This window comes from Cynocephalus volans, chromosome 1 (genome assembly GCF_027409185.1).
Source record: "Cynocephalus volans isolate mCynVol1 chromosome 1, mCynVol1.pri, whole genome shotgun sequence".
Lineage (NCBI taxonomy): Eukaryota > Metazoa > Chordata > Mammalia > Dermoptera > Cynocephalidae > Cynocephalus > Cynocephalus volans.
The window spans coordinates 290,791,988-290,815,165 of record NC_084460.1 but is presented as its reverse complement, the minus strand read 5'-3'; the positions used below and the strand labels follow the sequence as shown (position 1 = coordinate 290,815,165).

The window sequence follows — 23,178 nt, the reverse complement described above, 5'->3', positions numbered from 1 at the left end:
CTCCCAGGCAGGAGACGGGCGTCGCTGCGCTTGCAAATAAGTCTGGCTCGAGCTGTGCAAGCCGCTCTGGGGGCGATCGTGGTCCCTGTCGACTGCCCGGCAGGGCGTGATGCTGTGCGCTGGAGCGCTACCGAGCGGGCAGCAGCAGCCTCGGGCCAGCCTCCGGGGCCGGGGGACTGAGGTCCCCTCTGCCCTCGCGCGGAGCCAGGAGCCGGGCTTTCCGTGGACACAGCCCGGAGAGGTTTCGCGCCTTGTGCTGTGAACAGGTTCCCAGGTAGGGATGATAACAGGAGGGAACAGGACTAGGGCAAAGTACCCCCCACTTCCCATCCAGCTCGACCGGGGCGGGCATGTGCGCTTGCTGGGCTGGGAGGTCGGGAGGCAGAGGTGTGGGGAGCACCCGCTCCTACCCATCGCCCGGCAGATACCGGACGGAGAAGACCTCAGTCCCCGGCAGGCCCACACACCCCCTGCCAGTCCGCGAGTTCCCCCTTTGACGTCTCAGACCAGGAGCGTCCCCCGACTCCTCCCCAGCCCTGGGGTCCGGTCGCTGGGCAGGTCAGGGACGCCCCCTTAGACGCCGCCAGGTGGAAGTAACGTATTCTCCAGGGCCGCGTCTCCTCCCGTCCCCTTCTCTCCGCTCTCCTGCGGACTCAGTCCTTTGCGAATTTAAAGAACCTGAGATTTTTGTCTTTCTTCCCGCATTAAGCTCAGGGGTGCATGGGGGCTGAGGTCCCGGTCGTGTTCCCCGGGCCGGGCCGGGCAGGCGGCTTCTGCGCTCCGTGCGCTGGGCGTGGAGCGTCTCCACCGAGAGCAGAGGCGGGGCTCTCGGGGCCAGGCGTTCGCACCCCTGCGGCCCGCGCAGCCCCCGTCAGGGTCGACCCCTTCCTTTCACCGTTCCCCGAGCGAACACCTCGGTAGCTTCCCGCCGAGATGACCAGGCACCCAAGAAACCCCTGGAGCTCGGATTCTTGGAGAGCAGCAAAGCCCAGCGTCCGGGGCAGGGCGCACACGGAGCTGATACGACAATGCCAAGGAGCCCGGGTCGGGGTAGCAAAGGAGGCGGGGGTGGCGGAGGAGGACGGAGACTGCTTTTCAAAGGCGTTGAAGGATGCCATCTAGGGACTCGTAGCATGTATATTCGGCGATGCAACAGCGCTTCCTCAGCCCACAGGCATCTCCTCCTTAAGCGTCCCTTCCCTGTGGGGTCAGGAGAGGGCTCGTCAGTGAAACGTCTCTACCCCTTGCACACAGCACGGTCCGAGGACCACTGACTGAGTCTTGCCATTGTGACACAATGCGCGAAGAGGACAGTAAGGACCGCAGGAAGACTTTTTAAAATAAAACAAAAAAATGCCACTGGTTTGCAGATAAACGTGGAAGACGTGTTGAAAGTCAAGTAAATGGGGGGGGGGGGTCACTCTGTGCATCCATCTATTCTACTGCGTAAGACAATGGCCATCAGAATTGAAAGGGTGAACCCAGTGGTCGCAACATGCCCATAAACACACTTTTGACAACAGATTGCTTGCTTTAAATCCAGTGTTGTAGACCAACAGGGTGGTTCCTGAATCATGATTATATTCCTATTCAAATACCGAGACATTTTCTAAAATATTAGAAACACACTGTAGAAATAATTTCATAAAATTATTTCCGTTTCCGTACTATAAAATGATCTTATGAAGAGCAAACTAACTGCAATGCTATTGCTCTGTATCCTATCAAAACGTTAATATAGATCTAAGATCAGCTGCAGCAAATTAAGCCTTTTGACTATGATTGTTTATTCACCAAAGGACGTCACATTTCCACAAATCAGTGTAGTGATTTCAGCTATTTTGTTAGCATCCTCATCTGTATAAACTCCAATAGATGAGTTAATTTTATTTTATGTTAGAAACATAATTTCCTTTCTAGGAGACTTAGTTGAATGCCATAGATATTAATAGGCAAAAGTAAACTAGAATTTTTAAATGGTTTGTACAAATTGTGTCTTAGTCATACCACTTGCCCACAAAACTTTGAATTTTAAAGAATTGATGATTGGGTACTTTATACAAGCTTTTTCTAGAAATGGCAATGGTTAGGAAATATCAAATTGTTACTGGTTAAGGCTTGTATTGTCCGAATATGAAATGCTTTCAGAATCTAATAAAATTAAGTTGATGATTATAAATCAGTTTCTCTTAAGAATTATAAGACAATGAAAGACATTCTGTTTAACAATTGGACGGAGAAAATAAAATGGTTTAGTAATATATTGCATTAACTATAGAATACATTTTTCTGTTGGCTTTCCATTTTCTTAAAATTCTCAATTAAACAAAGTTATAAATGACTGAAATTTTAATCAAGTGATATTTGGTAAAGATTGATCTCAAAATTTAATGTCTCATATACTTTAGAAACTTTACAGCATGGGTTTTTTAAAAGGAAAGATTTATTGTTTTTTGAGTTGTTATACTTTATTACCTTACCTCTGTGAAAGTTCCAGTTCATTTTTACTATGAATATTTTCATTTTTAAATGTGCAATAAGTTATGTGAATTGCATTATGGATTTCTTAAAATCACTGGTTATCAAAGCCAGAAGATGTCTCCAATTAGGAAACTGAGCTGTGGAGAGATTAAATGTTCCCACACCAGTTTCATTACAGACCCAGAATCCAAGGGTTTTCTGGCTAGCAGTACAGTTCAAGAAACAAACTTTTAAAAGTGAAGGGGTTTTTTTAGATCTAAAAGCTTTAGTGAATGTTCTTTAGTCATCTGTCCTACAGGAAGTTTATTTGATTTTCTAGGGTCATACAATTAAGTATTTTTAAAAAAATAAAAGAGAATCAGAGGACTCTTATTCAGTGTATTCTGTAGCACATTGTATTACAATACAGTAGTTTCCGCTCACAGAAGGAAACTTGGTTTCACTTATATAGGAAACTAGTGTGTGTATAGGAAGATTTACATTTATCAAGTATTATCTCATATATTAAATTATTTGATCATTACATCCCTATGAGTTAATTATGACAGATATTACGGTATTATCTCCACTTCCTAGCTGAAAACTCTGAAGGAAAAGGAAATTAAATAAAGCAAATAATTAGATTTAAAAATCCACAGAAACAGTATGTAGCAGAGCTACATCATCCACACAGCTTTTCTGGCTTCAAGTCCAGTTTTTGTTTTTTCTTGGATTGACTAAAAAAACCCATGCTTTATTTCAAATGGGGGAAAAAAGAGATTTTGGTATACAGTTTGGGAAAACACTGATATCATTGGAACACATGAGGGCGGCCTAAAAGCAAGAAGATCATCTTTTAAAGTCAACAAGTGATGAAAATATCTTTTTTGCAAACAGAAATAATTTGTCACCTTGACTATATCTAAGCTTGAATTTGAAGTTTAAGGAGAAGGTTTTCCTCATCTTTCCTAAACATTTGGATGTTTATATTGTATTGTTTTGTTCTCTTTATTTTGTTTGGCTTACTGGATTTTATTTGAACAATAAAGTCTCTATATGGCATTTTGAATCAGAAAATCAAGTTCATCAAATATGAACTTTTGAAAAAATAAGGTATATTGACTTTGGTTTCCTGTCCACTTGTTTTAACCAATCCAAATTATCACCTAGAAACATTTCTCTAAAACCCATCAGAGTCTCCAGGTTCTGTCTCTCAGAATGTTAGTTCTAGGAGGGAAAAAACAAACAAACAAACAAACAAAAAACGAACAAACTAGATTTATTTTTAATGAAACAAATAACCCAGTACTGTATAATAGACTAAGGTCTTCCATCAAGATTTTATTGGAAGGTTATTTGTTTTGAAATTCATATAAAAGGAGAAAATCAACAGTACGCTTACATTTCTGTGTCCTATTTATTAAAACCTCTCGCAAAAGATTAATCTATTACTCTTATCAAGTGAGGAGCTTTGACAAATACCAGATACTGCCTCACGTGTAAACTTAAGATCCTTCTCTATCATAGAATGCATGTTCTCCTCAAGGTGAGCTCCGGGCTTCAGACACATCCCCCAATTCAGAATTCTCAGGGCATCACTACCCAATAGGTACAATTTCCCAGAGAGAAACTGGGGATTAGAAAATCCTGGTGCCCAGGACTCTGAGAGCCCATGCTGCTGCTAGGTAACGGGTGCCTGGTGAACAGATGGGAACTCTGAAGGCAACTTGCAATAGCAACAACGTTATCAAAAGTCTTAAAGTCCATCATTAAAACTACACTTTAGGTACGGGCAACTTTTATGGGTTCTTGACCTCCATAATGTGGTTCCTTTGGTAAAATAAGTATCTGCTGCCAAATAATCAACTTGTAAATGAACATTAGGATGCATCTTGTTCACAAGGGGCCTCCTTTAGCTAGAACTACTCATGTGAATGGAGTTTTTCTGTGTTACAGAGAGTTACAGCTACAAATAATTGTGAGGAGGGGAAAAGGAAAAGTGATGCTTAGTCCTGTTCTGAAATTAATGGCTGTGACTGCTTGGGCAAGTTCCTTGAACTGTTACTCATTTTTCTCCTGGATGTACTGACATAAATCCTGGATAGACTGATTTCCTAGGTCCCTTTTACTTCTAACCTTCTATAATGCCACAACCTTTATTGTAGCAGTAACTCTCCATTGAGCATGATATGGATGAATGTCCTACTTTTTTTAAAGTGGAAGGTGAAATCAAGGCATTTAAAAGAACTGAGGCAAAACCCACCCATCTAAAAAAAAAAAAAAAAAAAAAAAGCCCAACTTGGTTTGTTTTGAATGTTCCCCTTTTGGTGGAGAGCAGCATTATGCTCACAGAAGGTCTAATAAAAGCTTACCCTTTTATAAAGAAGATAGCACAGTGATTAAGATCCTGGTTCACCCACATATTAGTCATTGGTTATCCACTCCGGGGCAAGATGCTCACTTATTTTTGTCATCTAGGAAATGTTAACAACAACAACAACAGTGCTTTAAACACTTGAAAATGATGCTGTAAAGATGAATTGAGATGGTGTTTGAAGTACAAGGAACAGTGAACCTTTAGCTATTGCTGCCTGTCATACTTAATAAACTCCTCTAAGTAAGATTGTTTCATGGTAGATTTTTTAAATTGATGCTGGTAAATAACTCAGACATGAAGTCTCCTTTATCTGATATTAGCATAGCTACTCTGGCTTTCTTTTGGTGTATTATTTTTCCATTTCCTTGATTTTAATCTGTCTATGTCTTTATATTTAAAGTTATTTCTTGTAGGCAGGGTGTTATATCTTACCTTTTTATCCCATCTGTCAATCTCTTTCTTTTAATTCATGTGTTTAGACTGTTCACATTTATTATGATTCTAGGGGCCGAGCCCGTGGCGCACTTGGTAGAGTGCTGCGCTGGGAGCGCGGCGACGCTCCCGCCGCGGGTTCGGATCCTATATAGGACTGACCGGTACACTCACTGGCTGAGTGCCGGTCACGAAAAAACCACATTTATTATGATTCTAGATAGAGCTGGATTAAATTCTGCCAACTAGTTAAATATTTTATATTTGTGCCACATCTTCTTTATTTTCTTTTTTCTTTTCTTTTTTCTCTCTTTTCTGTCTTGCTTTGCGTTAATTGAGAATTTTTTTATGATTCCATGTTACTTTATTATTTATATTTCGTTTAAGAAAGTGTGGTTACCCTACGGTTTAGAATATCTATTTTTTTTTATTAATCAGAGTTTAACTTCAAATTATAATATACCACTTCACATCCAGTGTAAGGCTTTAGCAAATATACCTTCAACATCTTATGCTCTGATCCTTTGTGCTATTGTTGCCATATATTTTATTTTAACAAATGCTACAAGCATACTATATATTATTATGTTTGCATTAAATGACCAGATAACTTTTAGAAAAATTACAAATAGGAGAAAAACAAATTTTATTTTATCTTCATTTATTCCATTTCTGGCACTTCATTTACACAGATCCAAGCTTCTCCCTTGTATTACATGCCTTCTGTACAAAGAACTGTCTTTGACATTTCTTGTAAGGTAGGTCTGCTAGCAATGGATTTTCTGTCTTTTTCTGAAAAAGTCTATTCCTCCTTTACTTTTTGAAAATTTTTTAGAGATCTAGGTTGATGTGTTTTTCTTTCTTTCATTGTTTTAAAGATGTTACTTCTTTGACTTTTGGCTTTTATAGTTTCTGTCTATAAGCTATTTTTATTCTTATCTCTGTTCCTATCTATGTCACATGTCTTTTATCTCTGCCTTCCTTCAAGATTTTATTTTTGTCTTTTGTTTAGAGCAATTTTTATGTGATATGCCAGGGTGTGTGTGTGTGTGTGTGTGTGTGTGTGTGTGTGTGTGTGTGTATCCTGCCTGATGTTTTCTGAACTTCTCAAATCTGTGATTTGGCATCCATTATTAATTCTGGAAAAAATTCATCCATAATTTCTTCAAATATGTCTCCTACCCTGTTTCTGTCTTTTCCTTCTAAAATTCCACTTGTACATATACTAGAATTCAGCTCTTGAATGCTCTCTTCTGCTTTTGTTTTTGGATTTATTCTTTTGTTTCACATGGGTAACATGTATTGACCTGTCCTCAAGTTCACTGATTCTTTCCTCAGCTGATTTAATTCTACTGATGAATTTGTCAAAGATATTCTTCATCTGATTATCACATTTTGCTTTTCTGTAATTCCTATTTGATTTTATCTTATAGTTTTCATCTCTTGCTGTAATTAACCATGTGAGCTTACATGTTGTTCACTTTTTCATCAGGATCAGGACCATTAAAATAATTATCATTATTTTAAGTTTTTGCCAGATAGTTTCAACATCCGTGTCACACCTGAGTCTGGATCTGTTGAGTCTGGATCTGAGTCTGGATCTGTTGGTCACTTTATCCCTTAGAAGTTTTTATTTATTATTATTATTCCTTGCTTTTTTATATGGCTTGTAAGTTTTGTTTAAAGCCAGACATCGTTTGTAGGATAATAGAATTTCTCCAAGTAGAAACTGGAAGTCAATACTATTATTTTTATTTCCATTTTAAATAAAGAAACTAAGGCTCAGAGAGGTTAAATGACTTGTCCAAGGACAACTAGTGAGTAACAGAACTTGAACCCTAAGATTTCAAACTCCAAATTCTATGTTGTTGGACTATATCCCTGGCCCTGTCTGTTTCCTTATGCTTGTACAGTCCCACTGTGGAAGCCTTCAAGATCTCCTTTTGTCTCATGGCTTCATTTATTTCAGACATTTTTGACTTCCTCTTCCAAGAAAATCATCAAAGCATATATAATGATGAGTAAAAAATAGTTCTTGCCTTTGATTAGCTTAGTATGTAATCTCAACATGACATTTTTTCTAAATGCCTTTTGGTTCAATTTTTCTCAAAATATGGTCTCTGAATTAAAAGCGACTGAAAACAGGTTGATGCTCTCAAAAAGATAACATGACCATTGTGCCTCCTTTTGTTTCTTTCATTTTGATTACATATTGTATAGCCAAATTATTAAAATTGTTATCTGAACTTCTTAGAATAGCCACGATTTTACAAATTAGTTTAAAAAAAAAAGGCATTGTATTACTTTCCTATCACTGCTTTAACAAATTTTCACAAAATGAGTGGCTTAAGACAGTGCAAATTTATTATCTCACAGTTATGTATGTCAGAAGTCTGACACGGATCTTACCGCTGTTGGCTGGGCTGCATTCCTTTCTGGAGGTTTTATGGGAGAAACTGTTTCTTTGCCTTTTCCAGCTTCCAGAGGCTGCTTGCATTCCTTGCCTCATGACAACCTTCTTCTATCCTCAAAGCTAGCGATAGAGTGTTAAGTTCTTCTCACATCATGTCACTCTGATTTCTGACCTCCTCTTCTGCCTCCCTCTTCTACTTTTAAAACCCCTGTTATTATATTGGGCCAACAAGATAATCCAGCACAATCTTCCTATATTAAAGTCAGCTGATTAATAAACTTAATTCCATCTTGAACCTTGATTATGCTTTGCCGTGTAATGTAACGTATTCACAAGTTCCAGAGTCTAGGATGTGGACCTCTTGGGGAGTGGGGGTGGGGGGTATCATTATTCTGCCTACCACAGGCATTAATTAAACTAAAATTGATCATGGTGGCTCTCAAATGACACTTGAGATTCTTCGAGTAGTGATTTCTTTCTTTTTTCCTCCTTTTTCTCCCGACTCCTTCTTTCCTTCTTTCTTTATTAAATAAAAGGAAAGAGTGGCAAGACTATTTCTTCCTTCTCTGTGACATATGATTCACTCAGTGTAACTGAGCTGAAACAACTGCCCAGTTCCTGAAGATTATTCAAGAACATAAAGCCATATGAGTTTGGACCTGGAGACTGTACAGAATTCACTCCTTGGCACATCTTTGTTGCAGTGGTCATTAGTGTTATTCAGCAAGTATTTCCAATTGTGCTCTTAAGCATAGTGTGGAATTGTACTTGCTCTTCTTGATACAAGATATAGCTAGGTCATGTGATTTGGCCAATACAAAGTGCGCACAAAGGACATGTGTTTCTTCCAAGTAGAAGTATTGAAGAATCCATGTGTGATTTGCTTCATTTCTCTTGCTTTCTGCCATGTGAATAACAGATTTCAGATACTGGCTGCTCCATGGACAGGTAGCATGAGTAAGAAATAAACTCTTGAGGCTTTAATCCCCTGAGATTTTGGAGTTGTTTGATGCTACAGTATAACCTGGCTATCTTCAGGGTTGAATCGGTAGGTGCTGACTATCTAACTGGATGGGATGTTGACCAGCTTGTGCAAGTTTCCAACAGCTCTCACAGAATTCTGTTTTTGCTCTGGAGTTCCAAAGACCCTCATCACTACCTAACAATATATTCCTGAATGTAATGATATGAGGATCAGGTTGGAAATAGAGAGGAATGGGACTCACATTGACCACTTGTATAAGCAGTTGGAAGCAGATCCTAGAGACCAGATGCAGATAGTAACAATAAATACTATGATCTGTAGGTCTCTCCTCCTCGGGACATGGAGTATGAACTGGGAATTACATTCATCCTATTATCCATTCACACATTGCCCACTCCACAGTCTCACACACCTGCTGCTACGTAGGGATGTTGTGGTGTTGTACCATACACACATTTAACTCTTGCAAATTCAATGCTACATGATCACTCTCTTTTTTTTATTCTTTTATTTCTCTGTCTCTTCCTCTCAATATTAAAAATATAGTAAACTTCTACTTGTGTTTTTATTACATATTGTACATTCTCACAAAGTACACACACACACAATTATAAGATTTATTCACAAAATCCAACATACCATACTTCATAAGCCTCTTAAGGGATTTTCAAAGGTTATTTTGACTGCACACAATTTTTAAGATAAGCAACAACATAAGATTCAAAAACCCACATTAGATGCTTCTCTGCTGTTCAGCAGTTGACAAAACACTGATTCTGATAGCATTTAAACAGGAGCAAAAAGAAGATTGAAGAGTCACAAATTAAACATTTATTGAGCAGACAGACAGAGTCTCTACCATAGAGACTCTAGAAAGAGAAACAAAAACCAAGTCTACACCTTCACTACATTATCAATGCTTTAGTGCAAAACATTTTGGGGGCCATAGGCGCAGCAGATGGAAGGATGAAAGGAGACATGCTAGAGAGTAGATACCCAACACACCACACTCTGACACTAGTTTTTCTTTTCATTTCCCAAGAGATCTGTTTCAAACTAACCAAACTGCTCGGTCCTTCTCTTATTTGATTCTCAGCTGCATTTGACATGATTGACAGGTGACCCCCAACTTCTTAAAACAATTTCTCCTTAAGGAGAAATTAAATAAAATAAGTCTTTTGAAATACCAAGTTCTAGTCTTTCTGTGCTGCAGAAATGGGAACCCATTGGATATGGGATATTAGAATACAAGGGACTCTGGTAAAGGTCATCTTGCCCAGTTCCCTTCCTTTAAAGATGAAAAACTCAAAGTCCAGAAAAGTTATGTGAATTACTCATATCATACAAATATTTAGAGAACTTCTGATTATAATCACCACTGCTTGGATTTGTTTAAGATAATAATAATAACAATGTCCAAAACATAGTTGGAAGCTCTTGGAGTTTGCTGGTACCTGTCACCTGTGTCTAAATACCTTCTTTACTTTTCCTTAAGAAAAATAATGTCTGTATAACTGCTTCTGTCCTCATTTCACTCCAGCTGCCAGAATTCCCAGAAACAAACTTAAAGCTCAATTACAAAAGCAGAAGAGAAATTTATGACCTGAATATCGGTGTTGTTTTTAATCATGATACTGACCTCTTGTTATAATATCTATTTTCCTTAGCCCTGAATTTTAACTTATCTTTTACCAGTTTTATAGTATATAACTTTTCTGTTAGTTATTATAAATTCTTAGTGGAACAAGACAGAATTTTCATCGTTAAATAGATCAATCATTTTCTTTATAGGCACAATGTTGTTCAAAATCTAAAAGACAGCAAGTATATCAATTGGATTAAAGCTATGTGGTGGGTCTTCTGACAGTGTCTATAGTGACCAGGACCTCAGGTGAATAAAAACATGTCTAGTCCCTCACAGCTATCAAGTCAGTAATCCCAATAATGGCTCCCACATGCCCTTGAGGTGGACAAAAAAAAATGTTGCCACAGAAACAAGCTTCTTTACAGAAAGTTGAGGCCAAATGTAAGATAGATATAAGCCTCAGAAAAATAGAATTCACTCATTTATTTATTTATTGAATACTCATATTGACCCTTTATCATATGTCAGATAAGATGAGCTGGGTATATAATAATGAACACCAGTAGAAAAATCCCTATTGTCATGGATTTTCAGTGCCAGTAAGAGAGAAAGAGATTTGTCAAATTATGACATCAGTAGAAATATATCAAATTGGCATGTATGCTCCAAAAGTAAAAGCAATGTGGTCTCTAAGAACACATAACAATGAATAAGACTTAAATGGGAGAGGTAAAGAAGGCCTTTTGAGGAAGAGTGCTTCTGGCAGCCAGAACATCAGGTGGAAAAGTCCCAGGGCAAGAGAGCAATGGAAGGTTTAAATAACTCCAGGTGCGCACCTGGAGGACAGGAAATGAGGAAGGGAGGAGTGAAAACAGACTTGAATGTCAGGAGCCAGAATATGTTAAGCCTTGGGAACCACTGGATCTTTATTTAAAAACAATGTGATGTCACTGATGTTTTTCAAGCTAAGGGTGACTAGAAGTCCTGACTGACACAATTCATATGAAGAAGGTAGCCCAGTGCCTGGCTTACTGTAAATGCTCCATAAACAGGAGCTTTTAATGTTGCCTATTAACTATAATTGCAGTATCATAATGCTTGGCAGCAGAGATAGGAAGGAAATAGAGAGCTAAGATCACAGGATCACCAGAAGAGGGTTATTCAAAAGTGCTCCTGTCATTATGAGAATACTGTAGAAGTATTTCTTGAGTTTCAAGATACAAAAGGACATCCAGAAACAGACATCCAACAGGTTGGCCATATGACACACAGAGAAGGTAACGCAGAGAATTCCAAAGGACTTCTTCATGATGTTTGCTATCTCCATGTTCTCAACCGCACGTAGCAAGGAAGGTGGCAAAACCCATGTTGACCTTCTGTGTACATTATAAGCAGGCAGTTGTCTGTGCAATATCTCCTCCTCAATATTAGGGAGAAAAGGATATAGAGAGGGCTAGAATGAGAGAGATAGAGCAGGAAATATTGAGAATGTAGAATGTGGAGAGAGGGGAGTGGGTCACCGAGGTACCTTCGGCTGCATCGTGTATGGTGGGCACAAAAACTGATGGAATTCAATCAAAAATGTTGCCCCTAACATTTTCTAAGTGTAAAAAAATTTCTTTTCATCACTTAAAACCTTTCTGTCTATTGCTATCTCTCTAGCTCTCTGGCTTAATAATGTCAGGCATTAAAAGGACTTTCTTTCCCTCTCTAGGGTCATGCAAGAATCTAAAATATAACAGAATTAAAAATTGGGTAGAGTCTGTGATCCTCAGCTCCTCATATTCAGTTGTTCACTGGCATGCATCCAATTCCTGCTGACTTTAAAAGTGGGACAGCAAGATCTTTTTCTCATCTGGGAGCCCCAGTGCCTAATGATTCAGCTTCTGTGGATACAGCAAAGCTATTTCTTTCAAAGTTTTACCACCTCCTCCTGGCACTGGCTTTAAGAAGGGCTGGATTCCCTCTCCTTATGGGCCTACCAATCTCTTTGTCCTTCCTATCTCCTGTTACCTCTCAAACTCAAGTTAATATAGCAACATATGATGTACATGTGTTGCACAATCTCTGTTGTTGGTATTAACAGTAAATAATTTCATTGAATTTTTCCCACCATGTGTTAACAACTTTTGGATGGATACATGAGTATAATTTAAAAAGGCCAATCCAGTCCTCTTTGTGAAGTTTAAACTAAGTTAAAATTTGCCAATAAATAACCATGGAAAATGAATTGATTTGTTCAATTAGTATAATTCAAACCTAAAAGAGACCTTGCCACAAAATATTAACTATATCATAATTAATACCTGAAATTCACCTAAATTCTCCTGTTTAACTCTTTTGACTCTCTTATGTAGCATAAAAAGGTGGAAATCTTGTAAAGAGTTTCTCATTCTAGGAATCTATTGTTTCTCTAACCTCTCTCTGACCCTTGTCCGGTTAGTGGTCATCATTGGTGTAATTTTCCATGGGAATCTTGTAGTCAGGCTGATGTGAAGTTCAGTGCATATTCCATAGATGATCACGCCAATGTATGTATGTACCCAGTCAACTCTGGTGCAGTGCCTGCAGCCAGAACACTATGGGTGAAAAGACAAAAGGGTTATTGGTACCAATTGGGGAAGTTCTTGCCCCTCTGGTAAGATACATGCCAGTTTGCCATCCTGAGAAAGGATGGTTGTAGGAATAGGTATTTTACCTGGTTTAGGGCCCCACAAGTCCATACAAACAGAAAACCAGTAACTCTCTGACTTTGGCAGTGGTCTCACAAGATCCACCTGCCACAGTGTCAGGGGCACTCTTAACATGAGTTACCTGCCCATCTGGGGCACCCGTCTGTTCATCAGGAGATCATCTGCCCATCAAGGGCATTTTTTCTCAGGTTTATGTGGTGCTCAGCAAGCCACTGACCCCCTGGTCTTGCAGCCAGCATGCTGCATTCCCCAATGTAGCCACCCAGCCACATCTGCTGCTGGAGCTGTCTCCAGACACCTTACCTTAGCCAGTGCATCAGCTTCATCATTGCCAATTCAACATGAAGCCTCCAGTCCTTGCCGGTCCCCAAAAGATGAGCACCTTGGCCTGCTCCCTAATCAAAATGGAACATTTCATCCGCCTCTTCAGGAGCAACCAAAAAGTCCTTTAAATCCACTGAGTGTACCTTGCTACCTGTTTCCGGACGTTTAGTAAAACACTGTTCAGGGCGTAATTGCTGCCCCAAGGCAAACAGGACTGCATTTGGCTGCCTGTCAATTTTCTTCCTTTCAACCCCTGCTGCAAGCAAGTCAAGCCACATCTGCTTACGGATAGACTTACTTGGTCCCCTCAGGATAAAATCCAGAGCATTTCTTGGGGGGTTGGCCTTAGTCACCTTTCAAACCCCTTTTGCTTGTCTTTTCTCCTCTACTTCACCCAAGTTGTTGGCTATCATGGTCGTTACCTCATTAGCATAGGACGACCAATGTATGGGGCCAGTATGGCCCTCAGTGACCCAAAGGACGTTGATGGGGCATTCTGCAGCACTGTGTCTCTCATGCTGCCTGTAAAGTTCTCATCATCTGGGCCATGAGTGTTCACATTAAACACGGACTGCCGCATCCCCAGCTCTCAAATTATTTGAACTAACTCAGCATACGTTCGCCATTCACTAACAATCTTGGGCAGTTCTCCAGCATTTGCCCACATGGTTCGGGCAGCTGCACTCACCCATTCCATTAAGGAGTGATTACCTGGCCCTTGTTCATACCTGCAGCTATTCTGCAGCTGCTGCCTCAGGGATGGGTGCATGGTGATGGAGGCCAATTTTTCCATCTCCTCATCAGAGCAAACCACACTATCCACCCCTAGGTCCCATAACCACAACAGCCAAGCAGCCAGTCCCCCCCCATTTCTGCCAAAACTGTCTCCCCAAGTCAACTAATTCAACCTGGGTAAACGGGACATAGGTGGTAAATTGAGTCACCTGTGGATTGCCCACTGGTTGCCGGCCTGGTCCCATAGGCTGCTCATGCTTCATTTTCTGGTGCACAACAGGTCATGCTTGGGGATGCATGGTCTCCCTCAACTCACCACTGGGTTTGGTCATCCTCCCTGGTGTGAGAAGCAGGATTGGCCAGTTGCTGCACGTCGTCCTCCAGGACATTTATCTGTGCTTCCAACAACTCTGCTTTCTGCTTCAGATCTTGATCAGTTTTCAGCAGAGTGAGCAGCAATCAGGCTGTGGTCAGCAGAAAAGTGGCCACTGGGCACCACTTGCTCAAGGACAGCCACATTTCGTCCCCTACCAAGGGGTTTTCCACTGTAGTGCCTGATCTATGCTGACTTGCAGTGCAGTGAACAGCAACCAGATCCCGGTCAACAGGAAAGTGGCCACAGGACACAACATGTTCAAAAGTAGCCACACTTCCTCCTTCTCCAAGGGCTTCTTGGCTCCTGTACCTGCTCAGAATCCTGCTCCAACTATGCCAATTATAGAGCTAGGGCTAGGGTCTGGAGCTCACAGAACCCTCGAGCCTGTTCATGAACCCTTCACATGCAGGTCTATGAGCTAGGTAACCAGCAAAAAGGTCCGTGGAGCCTTGGTTGAAGAAGGAATAGTCTTTATTCAGCATACACAATACTATGAGCTGAGAAGTCCACAGAGAAACTCAGAAACTCCACTGTTACTGGCAAAGTCCAAAGAAAAACTGAGCAGCTGCCAGCAAAGTAAACATGCTTTATTTTCAGATGCAAGCTCTGCCAGCCAGCTTGCTTCACAAACTGCAGAACACACAATAGCAATTAACTAGAAAGATACATGGGTGCACATACACACTAACTCCACCCACACACAACTTGTTTACAAGAAATGTGCTGCTGAACCCCCAACCAGACCTGAGCCAAGGGAGCCTGACTAAATTATCCTATTTTCCCCACACCTACCTTTCTCTGGGTCACCATTTTTGTTTGAATTGCACTTCCGAAGGAATGTGAATTTGAACCATGCTCCTATTTAATAGAACATAATAGTAGAACACCTAGAAACCCTTCTGTATCTAGTACCGACAATCCCACAAACAAGGCATTGCAACTGATTACCACATACTTACTAGGAGGACATAAAAGCTTGGAGGCCAAAGTGGCAAAACAAACAATCAAACATTTCAAGCAAGGGTACTTTGTAAAGGTAGGTTAGGTGCGATGTGGAATTATGCTTCTGAGCAAATATCTCATGAACTGTTTTTGGCTCACTGACAATTGAAATTCATGTAGCAAGTGAAAATTCAACTGCTCACATTCTGAGGAACATACCATTGTTTCTAGATTGGGCCAACTCAGTAGCCTCCCACTTACATTGACTCAGAATGCTTCAGAGGTCTCATATAGACTCACCCCTGTCTTCCTATCCAACCTTTTCTTGACTCACATTTTCTCTCACTGTCTAGGCGTCAGCTAGATTGACCTACTTTTAGTCCTGTCTACACACCAGGTCCCTTCATCTGTTTAATTCCTGTCTATCCTTTAGAAGCCAGATTACCAGTTACCAGTGAAGCTTTCCTTGGACTCTCTTTAGTAGGTCAACCCCCTCCTTCCCCTGCAAGTATCATTACATCACAGTCATGACAGTAATCCATTTGAACTTGTTTATATGACTATTTTCTTAATGCCTGCCTTCACTCACTGGGAGCTTGTGGGAAACAGGATCCATGTTTATCTTTGGTCACTATTGTGTCTGCAGTGTATCCTATAGTATTTGACATAATGTCAGCTCTCACAAATATTTGTTAGATGAATAAATAAAAGATAACTGTTATCTGATAATCTTATGGCCAACTTTATCTGTGAGCACAGAGAATGTAGATGCTAGTATTTTATTTGGAAGGCCAGGAAAGTCAGTATAAGGGGCACTGAGTCCAGAATACTGAAAGTCAACATTTAGGACCTCACAAATGTATAAAGGTTTATAATATGTTGAAAAAAAATTCATTGTCTCATCAAAGCATGTAAAATTTACCCCTAGCCAAATAAATATATTAAAGTATTTCCTTCAGAAGATTCACATAGATCTAGCTAAAGAACATTTGAATTTTGTAGTCATGGGAAGATGAACATGATTAATATAATATTTTATCTCCCCTGCTTTCAAAGCATCAACTCTCAGATTCATTCAAAACACCAGACTAAGCTGAACTTCCTCCACTATAATCTATATTCTGACTTGTGCTTGTCTTCCCCAAAGTGATGAAGGTTTTTATATTGATAACCTTGCCTGACAGCTGAGGACGGGGAACGTCAGGTTCCCTTCCCTCCCTTTCCTAATGAACAAGAAGCTCATGGCTCAAGCTTCCTGGTAGCATCCAACAAACCCTTTATGCAGAGCTTAGTTCCACAGACATAGTGATGATGGCATAGAGGCAAAGTATGTGGCTCCCTGTGGTGAGAGATGAGGGTGAAGATGAAGGGAAGAGCTTGGGGTGGAAGCCCCTGTACTCCATCGACCACAATGGCCCTAAGGTGTCCTTCAGCTTGGCTAAACCTAAGTCTAGACTTCCCTTGTATTAGAGAAATTCCTTTGGAAAATTTGTTATTGTAAACTATTTCTCTGATCCTTTAAGACGTAAATCCTTTAAAAGCTTCTTGCCAGTTTTACAACCCAAGAATGTCTTTTTTAAGAACCTGGGAACTATCTTTTTGAAATGTAAACATCAAGGAAAATAGCATCCCCATGTCCCAGTTCCTAAGGGCAAGGAGGAGCCTCACTTCTGTGGGTGCCTTGCTTCAAGGTGTAAGACTACCTCCTGTCAGGAAGATAAGAGAAAGTTCACCTTTCCTTTAGATAAGGCCAGTTAACAAACAAATGACATAAGATCCCCACCCCCTGCACTCTCCATCCTTTTTCTTACAAACTCCCCTACCCTTTATTTAAGCAGAATTGAGTTCTGACTTCATTGTTGTTTTTCTCTTTGTTGCAACATCCTTGAATAAAATTTTCCTTGTCTGTTTTTACTTTGGCATGATATTTGCTTTCACTGCATGTTTAGGAGCCTGGACTGTATCTGAGTTAGGAGAGGCCGAGCAGGACAGTAAGCGGAGGGCTCAGACTGGGGGATCCTACAGTCTAGACTGGAATCCCAACTCCACCACTCTCCACTGGCAAATTCCATCATCCCTCAGTCTTGGTCTCTTTATCTGTGGCAGATGAGGATGAATTAAATGCTTTCAGGGATAATAAGAATGGAAAGAAGGGGGATATGCAAGACATATTCAGAGAGTAAAACTGGAAGGATTTGGTAATTTATTGAATGTTTGGGGTGAGGGGAAAGGATTCAAGGGCGAATCAAATTTACTTTAGATAATTTGTGTTGATTGTTTCTCCAAAAATTGAGCAGAAAACTAGGAAAAAACAGAGCATGTGGAAGTAAGTTGAATTTGAGGTAGAGGCAGAACACACAGAGGTAGACATTCAGCAGGCCGTTGGGTACTCGGATCTGAAGCTTGGAGGAGAGGTTTGCAGTGAATACGTGCATCTAGACTCGAGATCTCTCAGGCGAATTGGTCAGATAAGAACAGCTCTCCTTTTCTCACTCCCAATTCTATTCTTCCTGAATTTTGAATCTTACTATATTTTTCTTATTTTCCTAGTGGGCACCATGTTCACTCTATAAAATTGTCATGAGAATGCAGTCTCTCAGACTTTGACCTTTCATACTCCCTAGGATGTACCATATACTTGCCTTGACTCTTCCTACTTCTGGCTGCTTTAACCACCTCCAGGCTGGAGCTGGGTGTGTTGGTCTCTTGTCCCAATTATAAGAGCTAAAACCACACAGACTATGCTGAAAAGGAAAGTACATTACAATTACAATTATCTTACATATGCATATTTTATTTTCACACAGCCCTATAAGATGTGAAAAAGAGGAAAGTACATAATGAATGCAGTTAGTAGACAGCTTGAACAATTTATAGCAGTTGTTTGAATGGATGGTCAACCTTGAAGGCAGCACTGACTTAATCTGTGGGATAATTGCTCACTTCCCCCTGTTGCTCTGCTTAGTGCACAGTCATAGAAGAAATGAACCTGAGTGCTATCCATTGTGCTGCATTCTTCCTGACCTTCTGCAAGTGTATCAGTCATAATTAGCTTCACTAAGCTTGACATGCTGTTGTGCCCCTGGCATTTCCACATTGCTCTTGTGCATTCTGCAGCAGGCTAACAACTGTGGCTTAATAAGAAGCAACACTATTTAAAACCTGGTGCCTTATTTTCTTGGTGACTTTCCTGTCCTTTTAAAAATCATAATTATTCAATCTAGACAAAATAACTTCTGTCTTTCTATGGCCCTTAAAATAGTCTGTGAAACTATTTCATCCTCAGTGTTTATTTCTAAGACTCTCCTGTGTAGGCTTTTCAAGCAATTGTAAAACAATCAGAGTCGTGTACTGCCCCCTAGCTTTCTTCATTATCTTTCCCTCCACCTGATATGTCCTTTACCCACATGCTAATGAGCCAAGCTAGTAGAAGCATCTGCAATGAGGCAAATAGACTCAGAATTCTCCTAAAAGCAACTCCTATGAAAAAACAACCAGAAAGGGAGAACAACAGGTGTTCCATTGCTAATTATTCAGCTGGCTCATTCTCTTCTCATCGATTGGGTCCAGCTCTTTTGTGAGGCTGTGAGTAAAGAACCCCAAAATATTCAGATATATATCCAATCTTTCAGATCATTTGGATTTTTATTTCTATGATATTTAATACACAGCTCTTTAGAAATATTTAACTTACCTTTGGTGCTATGTAGACAGTGCTTTGTAATGGAAAAATCCCAAGACATGAAATTAGAAGACCTGGGTCTGAGAACATATTCTACATTCTAATGTGTAACTTTGGTAAAATTACTTAACTATGCTTCGTGTGTGTGTGTGTGTGTGTGTGTATTTTTGGTCTTTTTTGTGACCGGTAAGGGGATCGCAACCCTTGGCTTGGTGTCGCCCACACCGTGCTCAGCCAGTGAGCGCACCGGCCATCCCTATATAGGATCCGAACCCACGGCAGGAGCGTCGCTGCGCTCCGAGCGCCACACTGTCCCAAGTGCGCTGCGGGGTCGGCCCCTTCATGTGTATATTAATGTTTCCTGGCCCGATTCTTATTATCAGTGTGCAGACTAAACCTAGGAAACCTATGTGAAAATACTTAACTTTTTAGGAGTAATGTTCAAATGTTATCTTTAATCTTTATATATTTTATTTTTGTAGATTGCTTTCCTGTCTCTCTCTTCCAATAAGCCATAAACTCCGTATAGGCAGGGATTTTTGTCTCCTTTATTCACTGCAGTATTGTGAGTACCTCACAGACTGCTTGGTGCTCAGTAGCTATTTGTTGAAATGATAGAAGAATGAATGTGTACACAGATTTCTACTTGGTTTTATGATTGCTTGGAAAGGACTATGTTCTTTCTGCTTATTGCCCCTACCAACTGGCTAATGGAACTGTCAACAAATTGTTAGAAAGAAATCCCATTTTAATTGGGTGTTTCAGATGAAATTAAATGCTTTTGTGCTTCTAGATGACTTTATCTTAGAAAATGAGAAGGTCGGAAGTAAATCTGAATCAGTGACAAGAAGGCCTGGGACATATAACCATGACATTTGTTGCTGTCAGTTCTTGAACTTGTAATTGTGGTTGAAGGAATCAGGTTCATTCCATTTACAAGGGAGAAGAATCGAGGCATTTAAGAAATTAAACAGCACCCATCAGGAATGCTAATACACATAAAGCTTCCTCTTGGCTCCTGTTTCTAGTTCTATCACAATTGGGCTGTAGCTACCTTTGAGACATGTATGTCAGACTTTGGGGAAAATTGTAATGTAAACACTCTGAAAGTACATATAAAAGATAGTCATCTTTTCTCAAAGTAGATCTTGAGGGGAAAAAGAGTCAAAATTCTTGTTCTTTTAGTTGTCATGTCTTAGCTTAAATCCTTCACAAGGGAAGACTTTCTTACCATGTTGTTCTTCTGTATAGGACACTTTCAATTCCATTCACCCAGAAACTGGCTAATAACTCGATGACATGCTGAGTTCCCTCCCTAAACTACAATTAACAAAGGCTCCTAAATTTTGTTTCTTTGCTTTGCCCTCTTTGCCTGTGCCACATAGAAGCTTGCTCGCTGGTTTGCAACTAAAATTTGCAATCAATATTAAATTTATAGGACTTTCCTGAGAAATATGTTGATAGCACTCTTGAACATTTAGAAATAAAAGAATAACTGTTTTTAAGGTACTATGCAGTCCAGAAGTCTCTTTTAATCACTCTGGATGGATTTGCTCCCTTTCTGCTCACCGTTCACTTTTCTCAGTAGCATGTAATGAGGCAACAGAATAATCCTGCTATGCCAATGGCTATATTGTCCTAATAACGATGAAACTGTTCATCTGCTCAGCCTCAGTAAACTTTTGTGCACTGCTTCCCCTGGAAAAGAGATGAAATGTGATTTACAAGAACAGGTCAAGGTTTCTTGCACCTTGACTATTTGGAAATATTTGAAGTCATAAAATCTCAAATGCATATTTATATCATATTTATTTCAATGTCTTTTAGTGAGTAACCTTCTTATAATTCTTATGATTCATATGGGACATAATACTTGAGATTTCCACTAATAGTAGTTGCATGTAGATTATAGTTATGTAAGAATCTGTGTTCCAATTTATTCTTATGGTCTATCTCTAGAAATCAAAGGATTCTTACTCTTAATTTTTATCTTGAAACTGATTGCCACTGAATGAATGAAAAGGTAGTCATTGATAATATTTTAACAGAGGTGCTGGTTCCATCTCTTGTCCTTGATTTGATCTTCTTAAAGCAAATGGATTGTGCAAAGGTACCTCAAAGAACTAAATAAGAAAACTATGTCAGTGAAGCCACAATAATAGAGATTAACCAGGATAAAAAACATCTTGATAATGCCTAATGGCACCTGAAATATGTACTTGTAATTAAGAATGTAACTTGCACAAAAAGGAGGAATGTTGCTGTAAAAATTTTTTAAAATGGTTTTCTCAGTTAAGTTAAATAAGAACCCCTGTGAATGGGTAGTTGGATTAAAAATAGTTTATTTACAAATTGTGCAAAGATAGAATTTAGTAAGTAATATCAACTATTCCAATTTCTGAAGTGCTGCCCAAATGAACACTTTATTTTTAACTAAAACTTTTTCTTCACATATAAAAACTTTGAGGAATACTATAAAATTTCCCTGACATTTTTTACAAGTTGAGAATATTTTAAATGTTGATTTGGCTCACATACTTTTATTTTCACAGAGTGGAAAATACAAATGTATTTTTCCCTTTGCAAATTCAGTGAAACATTATAGCTTAGGATTTAAATGATGAGCTGTATTCTGTCTCTATTTATTAATTATTTATTTATTTCTATTTATTTTTAATGGAGTGAATTCACATGAGAAAAGAGAAAGTAGATGTTTGATTCTTTCTTGCATTTTTAAGTTGCTTTTTTAAAACTGAACTGGAGTGAAGAGTCATGGAAAGATTTATCATTCTACCTGCCTCTCTGACATACTGATTTGTGCTACTTGACCAGCTTCCATCAGGGTAAACATGCTTTGTGGAGGAAGCACTTTAGATATGGCATGGAGGCAACATGCATTTAATCTGCATTTTGTATGCAAGTCATTTGCCTAGCATTCTCTGCAAAATGAAATCTACAAAGTCAATGACAGAGTAATGTTAAACTGAATTTCTAACACAAAATTTTAAGATTTAAAAAGATTATCAATAAGTGCACATATTATGTTTTATCTGTATCGGCATTTTTATGCATTGCATAGAGACAAACTTCTTCTGAAGTATGCCTGCTTCCAGGAAAGAGATTGTGTGCTACATATACATGAAGACAACATTTTCCAAGTTAAAAGTCAGAACACTTCTCTGCCAAGTGTATATTTTTGAGGTACAATTCAGAAAATGATTTTCAGGTCCATACTGGCAAACGTAACTTATATGGTCATTTTAGCTATACATTAACATTCATAAAGAAATAAAGATGGTGTTATTGAGCCTCTGAAGGTAGACATATAATAATTATTCCTACCATTGTTGCTATTGTTTTTGCTATAGTTAGCCACTATAGCATGCAATGACTGAGCAACTAGATAACTTTAGGCCAAATAATTATCTACTTCCTTCTCTATCCAACTGTTTCTAATTCTTCATAAAAAGTTTTTCAGACAATAGTCCAGTTCTTTTTGATTTGGTCTTCTATGCTCACAAATAAATATTAGGTCTCCCTTACCCTCCCTGCCTTTTCCTCAATCTTCAAGCTGACTGGTACTATTTTTCTCTGACTGTGTCCTTCCCAACACTTTCAGAGAAATGTTAGTGGCTTGTGAATTTCGGTTCCAGTAATATAACGAAGTTCTGCATCAATCCTGTTACTGAAAAATGTCCAAAACTTCAAAAAAATATTTTTAAACTTACTAAAAGAATTGAAGAGTCAATAAGATAATAAGGAATTACGAGTTAAATATCATCAGAATGCCAAAGATAAATTGAAAAATCTTAAAAAGCAGCTGGAAAAAAGATATATCACTTTCAAAAAAATAATGATTAGACTGAAAGCTGACTTTATGAAAACAATGAGATTCCAAAGATAATGAAATGTTGCCTTCATTGTGATGAAGAAAAATGATCACCGGTTTAGAATTCTATACTCAGTGAAAATCTTGCAAGAATAAATAAAGATATTTTCAGACAGACAAAAATTGAGAGTGTTACTTCTCATTAAAGAAAATTACAAAGAATTTACTTCAGGCAGAAGAAAGGCAATCCCAGATGTGAGGTCTGAATACAAAAAGAAATTAAGAGTGAAGAAACTTTTAAATATTTAGTAAATCTAAGCAAATATTGACTGTACAAAACAATAT

The 23,178-nt window shown here is 39.1% G+C and overlaps 1 protein-coding gene across 1 annotated transcript in view; it reads left to right on the top strand.

The window, feature by feature from the left end:
• Positions 1 to 1,297: 1,297 nt before the first annotated feature.
• The window catches only part of SPHKAP (SPHK1 interactor, AKAP domain containing), a 176,812-nt gene continuing 154,931 nt past the window's right edge, over positions 1,298 to 23,178 (top strand). The window contains exon 1 of the mRNA XM_063086703.1: positions 1,298 to 1,313. Coding sequence (XP_062942773.1) covers positions 1,298 to 1,313 — 16 coding nt within the window. The remainder of the gene's footprint in view (positions 1,314 to 23,178) is intronic.